Consider the following 12,511-nt stretch of genomic DNA (forward strand, 5'->3'; position numbering starts at 1 on the left):
AATTAGACGTTCACTATGTGAGTTGCTGAAAGTGGTTTGAAGAAGCAACGACAATAGGAATATATATATATATATATTGGTTTGAAGAAGCAACGACAATNGAGGATCTTCAAATACATATCTTTTTCACTGTTTTTTTTTGTTCTCCTATAGCAGAAAAACTCAGATTGCTAAAAATGTTGACATGCGAAATATTGATGATTAAATATCAGAATTCAGTGTATATTTAAGCAAAAATAAATATAATATGGAATGATCGTATCAATATAATGTGGAGCTCGGGCCAAATCTACACACACAAAATGTACCATGTGATAAAAAAAACCATTATCACCTTGTTATATATTATAGAAATTAGGAGACCTTATCCGACATAAATAAAGTAAGTACTAAATGTTACTGCTAGCGAATGCTCATCTACTATTTCAAAATCTTGTACCATGTACCTCTGTCTGCGTGTGTGTGTGTTTTTTTTCCCTTTTTTAACGTAGATTTCACACAAATTAAGAAATTTATTGGAAAAATCAATTATAGAAACAACTTCCAATTTTATTAGAGTTTAATGAACGCTTATAAAAATGGTTTGAGACAGATGAAGTATGTGTTTGTAAATCAGAAATGAAGCTGATTTTTTTTAAAAAAAATTTTTGGAAATGAGATATATACATCCTGTCGTGCTGACATTTTATGCGACCCACGTTAGGACTTAGGAGAATCGATGTATTGCGTGAGATCATATACATTTTTGATGGTGGGAAGCATGAATGTCTTGGGTAGAATGTACAAGCTTTTGTTACCTCTAATTTTTACTTTTCGGAACGTACCCCATTAATTACTGTAGTTATTATTTCGTGTTGTCGGATATATATAGTTTCTTGTTTTTAATTTGATGAGTATTTATTACTGTGAATACTACTGTCGTTCTCTGTGGTATTTAATAAGATAGTTCTTGCAAATTTAAAATTCAGCAATAAATTAACTATTGATGCTTGTAATATATATGGTTTAAAAATGGGGAACATATTAATTGAATACAAGGACTGATTCTATATTACCCTTAATAAAAAGTAATGTATCTTATTGTCGATTATTTTATGTTATATCTTAAGTATTTCTATTCCTATGACGTGGTCAAGTGTTTATTATTGGAAATCAATCCAAATATGACTTTTATATGGTAATCACATGATTTATAAAAATTTGGGTCGGACGAACCCGTTTTGCCGCACACACACATATATATTTGTGCGTTCAAAAAAAAAATTTTCCCTTGAAGATTTTAAAATCAAGAATTTGATACATTGTTCATCATAATTATATAGCTAGTACGAGTAAACTCATTATCAAAAAGTTAAATAAATATAACCTGCAAAGAGCACTTGCGTACTTGGTTCTGCACAGGCGGTATAGTAGCTAAGCAATAGCATAGATCGATTGTCGTATCCGTCGTCGGTAATTTCAGTTTTTTTAAGTGAGGGCCTAACTAGCTCCTTAGCTGGTACGTGCGGCGGACTCAGCGGCCACGGCATTGACCTAGAACTGCATATTGGTGGTCATTTGACTAGTTCGGATAAAACCGAAAAAATCGAAAATTCAAACCGAAAAAACCGAAACGAACCGACCGATGAACACCCCTACATTTGACCGTGGAAGATCGAGGAATTAATTAATGTTGGAAGGAACAAAGTCGACAAAAATATAAACATAAAATTGTTCACGATCGTGACTTGAAAGCATACCTTTAAATTCTTCACATGCATCGCTTTGAAACGTGAGTTTTGTCAGAAGCCATAGAAAGCATACACATAGTTTCATAGAATTTTTATTATAATTTGAGAAATCAATTTTTGTACTATATAAATTAATTATATATTCATATGTTTTTTTTTAAAAAAAAACGTTATCCAAGTATTTTTAAAAATAGAAAATAGTTTTTGGACCATAACTTGTTCCATTTTATGTTTGATACATTAAATTTTCAGAGTGTAGTTTTGATACATAAAATTTTAATTTTCATCTATTTTTGTCCAATTGGTGACTTGTGACTGAAAAATACTGATGTAACACATGAAATGATTACATAATATCGTAAAATGCTGACATTTCAGATTTTGCGTCAACAATTAAATCAAAGTAACTAAAAATTTAAAATTAGAATATCAAAATAAAACCAAAACTTAATATAGATCAAAACCCAAATTAATAGACAAAAAAAAAATCAATTCTCGTTATATAGGTGACATAGTTTATTTAGATGGGCCTATATTCTGTTTAAGACTAAGATCGGACCCAAGAGATTTGTGTGTGGATATCTATTGTTGCCAATGGGTACCATGTGCCCATTTGATTTTCAAAATTATGATCACATGAAAAATATGAGTTAATCATAGAAACATGTAAAAATAATATTCATAGTTCAAAATATAAAAGATTATCACTACTATATTGACCACCTCATCATATAAGGATGTTAATTATTGAGTTTTATCGAACGAACAAATAGTTCTTATTCTAATTCTTCGAGAAACAAAGTTGACTTTTAAGAAAATAAATAAAAATGGCAAATATATTACACCCCATTGTCGAAGTCACACAAACTTTCTCACCAACAAATAATAAATTTTGTTGTTTAAAAAAAAACAAAAAATTTTAAAATTACATATTCTCGTACGCAAGAACGTGTTATATAATATACGTCCTCATCTCCTTGGAGTATGACATAAAATCCACATTAACAAGAAGATTTCAGGGAAAAATGAATCACATTCGATTCGGCCCCATTTATAATAAATCGTTAATCGATTTAAAAAAATAATAATAATACGAAAATGCAATTAAGGCCATATAATATAAACTTTTTTGTATATGTATATATTGGATATTATATTTTAAGATGTATCAAGGACCTTTTTTCAACTTATCAATCACATGCCCTTTCACATAGCAAAAGGCAATTTTCTTGTATTTTATATATTTTTTTAAAGAATATCATTTTTATACAATCTAAAAACACTCCTTCAATTAAATTATTAATATTAGGCTTGATTATTGTTACTTTAAAAAAAAAATTATATAAATCAGAAATTGTGTCTTTCAGAATCCAAAAAAAATGGGAAAACGATTAAGATTATGTAAGATTCTCTTAAAAAAAAAAAAGCATAGTGAACAAAGTATTTATTTTATTTGAATATATTAAGATTAATCATGCACAAGTATTTATTTATTCTATAAAAATTCATTCTCACCATTCTAAATTTTTAAAAGTTTGTCAACTGATATAATATGATTGTTAAACTATATAATTTTCTAGGCCATAATATCATTTAACCTATTCAATGATATTCTAAATTTTATTAAACATGAAATAATATTGACCAATCAAACTTTTTTTTTCGATTTTTGTTTTGAACCAATAAAATCAATAATTTAGTTACTCAATCTCTTTCGGGAAAACGTCCAAACGAATGTCAAACAGGAAATTTTCAGAATTATCGAGTCCCTTCATCTAATTTTATTCCGCATCGTGTAATCAACACCCGCATATTTATATCTCCAGACACACTGTTACCGCATAAACCAAGCTCTTCGATCTCTCCGCGTTCAGGGTTCCTTTCGCTTTCACCATTTATTCGGTGAAAATGGATCTCTCAGTTGTTCAGGTATGATTATGTGCTTTTGGTGTTGCTTCTAGTTAATTTTTTCGCTCAAATTCATCTGATTTTTACTTTGTTTATTGTGCATCTTGTATTTGTGAGTGATTATTAATAGGGGTTCACTAAGTCACTCGCGATGACTGTGTTATCGGAGATAGGAGACAAGACGTTTTTTGCAGCTGCAGTAAGTTTACTTTTGTTCGAAAGTTTTTGATTCGGCGATAATTGTATTGGGATCAGATAAATTTATGCGAGGGGTTTTAAGGATACTGATTTGCATCACTGTTATGTATTTTAGATAGATTGCTTAAATTAATGTGCGTTGATGCATCAATTGTTTGCTATCATGCTGTAATGAAGCAAACAATAGTTGTATTCTTTGGAATCAAGGACGGGAAAAGTTAGTCGAGGACAGTAATTACGCAAAAAATTTAACCATGTGGGCTTTAAGTTTAGGCTGCTGCCATGCTTTCTCTCCGCCTTTACTTGAAATTCAGCCTTTTCTGATTTGTGTATCATAAATCAGAGTTTTATGTGTGTTCCAGACAAGGGCAATAGCATGGTTTAGATCCTGATGGCATTTTGATGTATCACAACAATATGGAAAGGCCTTTTATTATTTTATCAGTCCATTTCAATTATCTTCTCTTATGTTATTCTTTCTATTGGAATCTGATTTTGTTTCTCGGTTCTTTAATTTGATAATCACATTCTTTTACAAATGGAATCCATTACATAGGCAGGACAGGGTATCAATTCCTACTTTATAGTTTTCTCATAGAAGACAATTAGTCTAATTATCAACTTTTTAGAGAATAAGTTCCTTCTCCTTTTGCCTTTCTTGTTTCTAGAACTATGTGGTAGGAGAAATTATATTTTGATCTGTATCTTTTGACCCATCATATAAATGTCTCCAAGCATACTTCAGTGACAACACTTGTGCTTATTTGTTTTTATATAAATTTATCTGTGTTTAACTGTTTACCAGCCGTTGTCTGTCGGATTGAACTGTCATTTGAAAATCTTGTTTTAGTTTGTACATCTCTTTCGGATTTGAAGTTGGATGGTGTTCAGGACCGAATGTCTAGATGTGCCCTGGTTTTGGGCGAATATTGAAACATGCCTTTTGTTCCTCTAACGGACTGGAATTTAACTCTCTCTTTTGAAGAGAAATTGATCGGTTAAATCTATTTAATGACATATGAGATCTAAAGAGGTTTCACTCTCTGGCAATGTTTATGATCTCAAGATTCTCAACTATCACGAGGTTATTAATTAACCATTTACACAAGCAACGGGCTATACTTTTGTGTTTACAGGTTATCAATTTGGTGTTTGGTCATTAACATATAAATGATTGTGTTTCTTTGATTTTTCAACTATTTATTTATAAAATTTTGTGCTTTTGTTACTTTATTTTATCAGATTTTTTCTCTCTTCAGTATTAGGATCTCTCCAACTCATTTCCATAGATAGTATCTCTTACATTTTGGCATCTCGTTAGATAGAAGTATATGAAATAATCAAGAATGTTTTATATTTCCTTGCCCTTTGAACAAAGTGCGTATCGACATTTAATCTACATCCTTAGATTGTGTTTGAGGAATAAAAACGGTGACCGTAGGCAAATCAATGCTTGTTTTCAGATCTTGGCGATGCGCCACCCTAGAAGACTTGTGTTGTCAGGATGCCTTGGAGCTTTGATTGTATAATTCTTATCTTTTCTTCATCTCATGTTTTAGATTTTGAATAATTTCTCAAGGCCCTTAATTTACGGCAAGTTTCTTATTTGTAGGTCATGACTATCTTATCAGCTGTAGTTGGATGGGCTGCTCCAAATATGGTAAATGGTTTCGATGGAACATTATATTATGCTCCCTGGTCATATACCCCGTGGAAATAATTTGAACATCTGGAATGTGTTTGAATTCATAGTTCTATACCATTTAAAAGTACCAACAAATAGTAAATGAAATGTTTTTTTTCTTCTCCCAGTGCATCACATCTATCCTTGAAGCTCTTTTGGCTTATTCAATAATCTATTCATAGTGATGATATTATTGACGAATACAGTGTTTATTAGATTCTCATAATTCACAGAAGCCAGTTGATATTGTATGACTATATCAACTTCTACAGGTTGTTTAATTGCCCAAATGGGTATTATTTCAATCTTGATGTTCTATGCACTTTCCCCTTTACCATAGGGGAATCTTGGGGCTAAGTCTGCCAGCAGAGTTATCTTCGGATGGCGCCATGAGACTGAAGCCTAATTTTTTGAGTTTGTGGTCCACGTAGAATTCAAAACAGCGGAATAGGGCATACAGCAGTATTCATGGTCTTCACGACATGAATATGTTCTTATTAGAATGCCATGACTGGCTAGTAAACTTATACAATTTTTCCTAGTGCAATAAGCTTGCTAGCCTGCAAGTATGACATGTCACAATTAAAGAATTTTGTCTCTATATTTGTGATATTGGTTTGCATTCTTCATGAATTATTTGTCTAACAGCTATTGTATTTTGGTCGTTGATTTGTATCTGTGCAGATTTCCCGTAAGTGGACTCATCATGTCACGACATTATTGTTTCTGGGATTTGGTTTCTGGTCTTTGTGGGATGCATTTAACGGAGGGTACTGAATTATAGTCGTATAATTCTAACTATTGTTTCTTTTATACTCAAGGATTGTCCTATTGCCATCCTTTTAAATCCAATTTGGTTTCAATTTCCCTGACAGGGAAACTGAAGAATTGGCCGAAGTTGAAAAAGAGCTGGTGAGTTTCTTATGTGATACAAAATCCCTTGACTTGATATCAAACTTGACTAATACCACATTTTCGGTACTACCAGAACGCTGATGTGAAAGTTAATGGTGGGGAAACTACTAAGAATGATAAGGTAATGCATAAGCCAACCTTCCATTGTAGTATTGTAACAGAACATATTACATAAATATTTTTATAATTCAAGAGGATCATTTTTCCATTTTAAAGCATAGGATCTCTTTCATGTATTCTAATAGCCTTTTGTGTTTAAACATTTTCTGAATGCCTATAAATTTTTTTCCTATTCATGCATTTCCAGGATTCAGATAAACTGAAAAAGCAGAGTCGCCCTTTTCTCGCTCAATTCTTCTCTCCAATCTTATTGAAGGTTCTCCACGTTATTTTCATCAAACATATTCAGCAAAAACCAACAAGAGAATAATCTTTTGTTCTGTTTTTGCAGGCCTTTTCCATCACATTCTTTGGTGAATGGGGCGATAAGAGCCAAGTAAGCACGTTTATGAACCAGAAAAAGAAGTTTGATCCTTTTTTTTTTTTAACTTTTGCCCCTTTCATTAACGATAAGAAAATTTTTCTGCTAGCTTGCCACAATTGGATTGGCTGCAGATGAGAATCCTCTTGGTGTTGTGCTCGGAGGAATCCTGTAAGTTCATACGAACCCCTATTATTCACTTTCTTATGAAGTGTGATCTTGATACAATTTTGTACTTTCTTGTATGCGAGTTTTAAGATATCACCTTCATTCGGTGATCTAATAGGCTAAAAAAATGTTATTCTTACGTCACTCTTGTTTGATCTGGTTTGTGTATCTTTTAGTGGACAAGCTTTGTGTACTACTGCTGCTGTCCTAGGAGGAAAGAGCCTGGCAAAACAAATATCTGAGAAAATAGTAAGTTTCCGAAATTCGCTCTTCTTTTTCCCTTAATAATAAAAATAAAGCTCTGCTTTTATCTTAATTTTAATTTAATTTAATTTTATACATGTAATACATCTTCGCTAAGCTAGTGGGCAGGCCACTATAGAGCATTGGTAGATGCAACAAGTAACAACAATGCGATGTTTGATGTAGGTTGCGCTTTCTTCTGGAGTTCTTTTCATTGTTTTCGGAATTCAATCATTTCTTGCAACAGTGGAGCCATGATGACGACTCCTAAATTATCCAAGGTCGGTATTACACGACAGATACGCGAGAAACTAATTCATCATCATTATAATAGTTTTCTCGACAAAAAATATTTACCATTTTCTTGTTGTCGAAATATATTATTGGAAACATGATTAGACGTCGAATTAAATTATAACATCAAACGGATGTCGCATTTAAAATTTTGTGAAGTGGGGTGATGCCATGTCCGGTGAACTCGAGTTATTCCATCCTAGACCCATTTCCAACGTAACTTGCCTTTCCGAAGCATTATTTTCTCCTCATCTAAAGTTTCATAAAATTTACTCACCCGTGTACCTTTTGAAGTGAAGAAACTTCACCTATTCTCATCAAGAAATTAAAAATTCAAACCCGTATTCCAAAATCTGGAAACAGACCCATTTAAAAGCTCCACTTTAATTTGTCATTCTCATTAAATATAAAATTCAGATCATTTCAATAGATGATGACATTAAAACGGATGTATCCATCAGCATTATGGGGCTTCTGCTCGGTCAGGCAACCTTTATTGGGACTTCAATTTTGTTACCTTAAACGGAAAATTTTGGTCAGTGTAAAAGTGAGAGGTTATTGATAAGATTTGTGCCCAAACTGGGTTGTGTTGTGTGTGACCTGACCGGATTTTTATTTTGGATTAGCTCATTAATTGGCCCAGCGCAATCTAGCAGTATTCTTTCCGACACTTTTGTTATCGTTTAATACGTAATATTATTTGACTAAATACCTCGCATGAATTTCGAAACGGTTCCCCTATGTAACACAGAACCTTGTATCTAACTCTGAAATATAACTCAAACCTACTTCAATTAGGAAAGGGAATAGTTTTACAAGGTGGTTATTTCCATCATGTAAAAGTTAATGAAAAATTTCCCCGGCGAATAATCGAATGTTGCAGAGCAAAAAGAGACCGTCATTTTGTATGCATGCGGGACAAAGGTACAAGTGAATAGAGGTACACTTTAATATGGGTAACATCGAAAGGAATATTTTTTCAAAATTATATAGATAATTGTTTCTCCGAATATTTTTTAAAATAAGATTCGATCCCCAACAATATTGACCAATCAGGGCGTAGAACACAAATAAAAGAGGCAGTTTGTAATTGACAGTTGTTTTCAAGAAAACTCATGCCTGTACCAATCAATCACACCTTCGGAAGTCAGTCACATCAGCTGATTTAGCGTTTCAAAATTGTCATTCGATCACTATTATTTTGAGTAATCATGGGATCAAACCAAGGATCCAGTAGTTTGAGTTGAATCAATTAAGGTAAATTAGAAACTAAGGTCGAGTCTAGTCCAGCTTTCATCAATTTGTTCGAGATTAGTTATTTGTCCAAAATCAGTTCGAATTTACTATCTTGTACGACATTCGATTCGACTAGCTTCACCATTGCGGCTTACAATTAAACATAGAAAACAAAAAAAATATGTTAGAAAGGGAAGACACAGAGAACTTAAATTAGACAGTAACTAAGTGATTAACGCACGGTGTAATTAATGTGTTGTGAAGCAAAAAAATATGGTACAATATTCAATGCATCCTTCTTCCATAAAAAAAAAAAAAAAAAAAAACAACCCTTCCTTCTTCTTTATATTTTGTCTCCTTCATATGCAAACGCGCCAAAATCCAACATTCCACGTGCTAGCAAACACAAAATAAAATAAAAAATCTCAGTAAAAATTGAGCAATATTCTCACATTCCAAAATCTGATATTGTCACTCCATATTCAATATTATTTGTCTATTAATTAAACCAAGAATACAACAATATCACCATGCAATTTCGTACTCGTGAGGGTTTCTGTACTTCGGAACATGATGAAGAAGATGGTCATGGCTACTCAACTGTACTTTCTCTCGGACCACCGGTGCCAAAGTTCAACCCCAGCTTCGGTGAGTACAAGCTGCCACAGCAGGATTTCAAAAACTCCGGTGGTGGAAAAGCAGCAGGTGTCAGTACTGTCTCTTCTCATATCGGCTCACCTAATTCGGCTTCATCATCCTCAGTAGCCATTGCCGCAGAAAGCTCTAATGAAAAACAGTTCTGGATTCCAACTCCAGCTCAAATTCTTGTTGGCCCTACACAATTTTCTTGTTCTGTCTGCAACAAGACTTTCAACAGATACAACAACATGCAGGTTCTAATTATCCTATTATATTTTCTTCTTTGAAAGAATTGTTAAGAATTCTAGAATTCTAAGTCAAGATTCAAATGAATTTTTTAAACTCGTCAAATTTTCTGAATTTATTCTCAAAATCAGCATTTGCTGTCTATATATATATACACAGGCACAGATCTTCCTGATCAAGGAGCTCATGCAAGAGCTAGCTAAATAATTCTTTGCATTAGTATAATTACATCACGTACAGTGATCGAGTCGTTCGTACTTGCGCCAAGAAAATCTAGAAAAAGGGTCTAAAACTAAGATTGTAAATTAAAAAACATTTAGATTGTAAGATACATGCTACAAACTTGTGGCTGATAAGAAAATTATGCTCTATTTTCTCTTTCCCAAATGCTTCAAAAATATCAGATGTAACAGAACTCGGTAGATTAATATACATTTTTTTGCCCTAATTAATGCCCTTTTATAATCTTGCTCTTATCTAGATGCATATGTGGGGGCATGGCTCAGAATACAGAAAAGGGCATGAATCTTTGAAGGGAACAAAACCAGCTTCCTCAATTCTGAGACTCCCATGTTACTGCTGCGCAGAAGGCTGTAAGAACAACATAGAACATCCACGATCGAAGCCACTAAAGGATTTTCGAACGCTGCAAACACATTACAAGCGGAAACATGGCGCAAAGCCTTTCGGCTGTCGGAAATGTGGTAAGCCATTTGCTGTCCGAGGGGATTGGCGCACACACGAAAAGAACTGCGGAAAGATTTGGTTTTGTATTTGTGGTTCCGATTTTAAACATAAAAGATCGCTAAAGGATCATGTACGTTCATTTGGGCGAGGCCATGCGCCGCAAAGTGAGAATTTTTACTCCTATTATTATAATACTGAGATTGAGGTGGATGCATATGAACAAGAGGAAGACGTGGTTTGAAATTAAGGAGTATAGATGAGGGATTTTGATCAAGGAGCAGTAAATGTATGTTTCCAAGTGTGATCTTTGCTATAAAAATCTTGAAGGTTTTTCAGTAGTGATCAGAATTTCCAACAATTTTCAATTTATTTACTGCTTCTATCATATATTTTTCTTCGTACGTATTTTATATATACTTCATCCGATTTTGTTTTCTTTAATGATGTTAGAAGCATGCATGTGAATATAATTAGAAGATTTGGAACACGCGATGCATGAAAAAATATAAAAATGAAATAATTTTTCTTTTGTAATTTTAAATGGAAGTTACTAATTTTTTAAATTGAAATGTTACGATACAAAATAAAATTTAAAGAAAAATANCAATTTAAAGCGTCTCAACATTAGTATAGGCTTTTGATTTAGAAAACATCACTTGAGAGAAAATTTCGAAGCGTGAAACTGTACTTTAAAAATGGAAATGGTAACTTCAACCTATGAATAAATCCTCACTTTTCTGCTTTGGAAAATTTTTAAACTTAATTGTGTACAAAAGACGAGGGGAGTACGTATAGATTTAGACGTATACATGAAATGATATGAATATTTACCAAATTAAAATTTCCAACATTGCATCCGTTTAATTAAGTCCTAGATTTGTGTATATATGGTTTGTTTTGAGACAGGAGACATATGAAATGCATTACCGATGATTTAACTAATTTGAAGTGGCAGTTCATTTACTGGGCAATTAACCAAATACGTTGTTGGTTTAGGAGTGAGAAAAAAATATCGAATTTTCGGTATATCTAAATTATCGTATTGAAAAATACTGAATTTAATTACAGAAACTTTTGGTACGGTATGATATCGATACTGAAATTTTCGGTACAATAACAGTATTAAATTTAAAAAATTTTGATATATACCAAAATAATGTATATAAACTAAAAAATATATAATATTTTTAAATAAAAAGTTAAAATTTTAAAATATATAACTATTTTTTGAGTATAAAATTGTATTTATCAACATCGTATTGAAATTTTGGTATACTACAATATTTCGATACAATAGATACAATAATTATATATATTGAAAATTTCGATGTATGTGATATAATATAATATAAATATTTTTAATATTATAATTTCGATGTAATAAATATTTTTCGGTGCAATGTGGAACAGTATAGTACCACTAATCCGATTTGAATGTATCTTTTTGTGGGAAAATACTGGACACACATATATACATATATCAATATTAGTTACTATGCACACGCGATACGCGTGTACAATCTTTTTTATTATTATCGATGGACTAAAGTGAAATTTGACAAATTATGGAGGGACTAAATTGATATTTAAATTGTTGAAATAAAAATAAATAAAAATAAAAGTGTGTGTTGNTATATATAATTGTTTTTTTCACCACACATTGGTCAAGAGAAACAATGGCAGAACTCGCAGATGATGTCAGAGATGTGGTACAGCGTACTGTTCAGTAGCAAACTACAAGACTTTCACCACTTGCCAAAATTATAATTTTTACAGATTATTATCAATAATTCAATTTCCACAAGGTCACGAATAACCTAATTTAATTTTTGAAACAGAAATATTTAATTATTACCTAATTAGTGAATTAAATTAAATGCATTTAAAACTTCAACACTGTGTGTCAGGGGGGTGAGAATGGACCACTGCTTGGTGGCATTTCATTCACCAGACCCAAAGTATTTAACTTTTATCTTTTCAGACAAAAAAACACACGTATCTTACATAAATTGTCTCACACTCACTGCGCCTACTTTCTTTAACTATTCTTGATTTATTTTCTGTTCTTTGCTTACTCACTAC

General features: G+C 32.2%; 2 protein-coding genes across 3 annotated transcripts; both read left to right on the top strand.

Moving 5' to 3' along the window:
• Positions 1–3,457: 3,457 nt before the first annotated feature.
• LOC140967704 (GDT1-like protein 4) lies at positions 3,458–7,773 on the top strand. 2 transcript variants are annotated; one of them, XM_073428410.1, is made up of 12 exons: positions 3,458–3,659; positions 3,769–3,837; positions 5,300–5,359; positions 5,449–5,496; positions 6,205–6,290; positions 6,396–6,432; positions 6,509–6,556; positions 6,743–6,811; positions 6,887–6,931; positions 7,026–7,087; positions 7,261–7,333; positions 7,514–7,773. In XM_073428410.1, the coding sequence occupies exons 1-12, from the start codon at positions 3,639–3,641 to the stop codon at positions 7,583–7,585; spliced, it is 690 nt and encodes a 229-aa protein (XP_073284511.1). In that variant the 5' UTR covers positions 3,458–3,638; the 3' UTR covers positions 7,586–7,773. The 2 variants fall into 2 exon arrangements, with proteins under 2 accessions (XP_073284511.1, XP_073284512.1); XM_073428411.1 differs by lacking the exon at positions 5,300–5,359.
• Positions 7,774–9,205: 1,432 nt separating this feature from the next.
• On the top strand, positions 9,206–10,718 carry LOC140967703 (zinc finger protein WIP6-like). The gene is made up of 2 exons (XM_073428409.1): positions 9,206–9,750; positions 10,224–10,718. Exons 1-2 carry the CDS (start codon positions 9,388–9,390, stop codon positions 10,668–10,670), a joined length of 810 nt encoding a protein of 269 aa, XP_073284510.1. The 5' UTR covers positions 9,206–9,387; the 3' UTR covers positions 10,671–10,718.
• The last annotated feature ends 1,793 nt before the right edge of the window (positions 10,719–12,511 follow it).

The sequence above is a fragment of the Primulina huaijiensis genome, unplaced genomic scaffold (assembly GCF_012295235.1).
Source record: "Primulina huaijiensis isolate GDHJ02 unplaced genomic scaffold, ASM1229523v2 scaffold26229_ERROPOS72855+, whole genome shotgun sequence".
Lineage (NCBI taxonomy): Eukaryota > Viridiplantae > Streptophyta > Magnoliopsida > Lamiales > Gesneriaceae > Primulina > Primulina huaijiensis.

Bases quoted from the DNA above. Each gene is read 5' to 3' on its own strand.
- LOC140967704 (XM_073428410.1), top strand. From the start codon at position 3,639: ATGGATCTCTCAGTTGTTCAG. The intron at 5,497-6,204 runs GTAAATGGTTTC...GTATCTGTGCAG, and splicing joins GATGGGCTGCTCCAAATATG to ATTTCCCGTAAGTGGACTCA. The intron at 7,088-7,260 runs GTAAGTTCATAC...TGTATCTTTTAG, and splicing joins GTTGTGCTCGGAGGAATCCT to TGGACAAGCTTTGTGTACTA.
- LOC140967703 (XM_073428409.1), top strand. From the start codon at position 9,388: ATGCAATTTCGTACTCGTGAGGGTTTCTGTACTTCGGAACATGATGAA. The intron at 9,751-10,223 runs GTTCTAATTATC...GCTCTTATCTAG, and splicing joins ACAGATACAACAACATGCAG to ATGCATATGTGGGGGCATGG.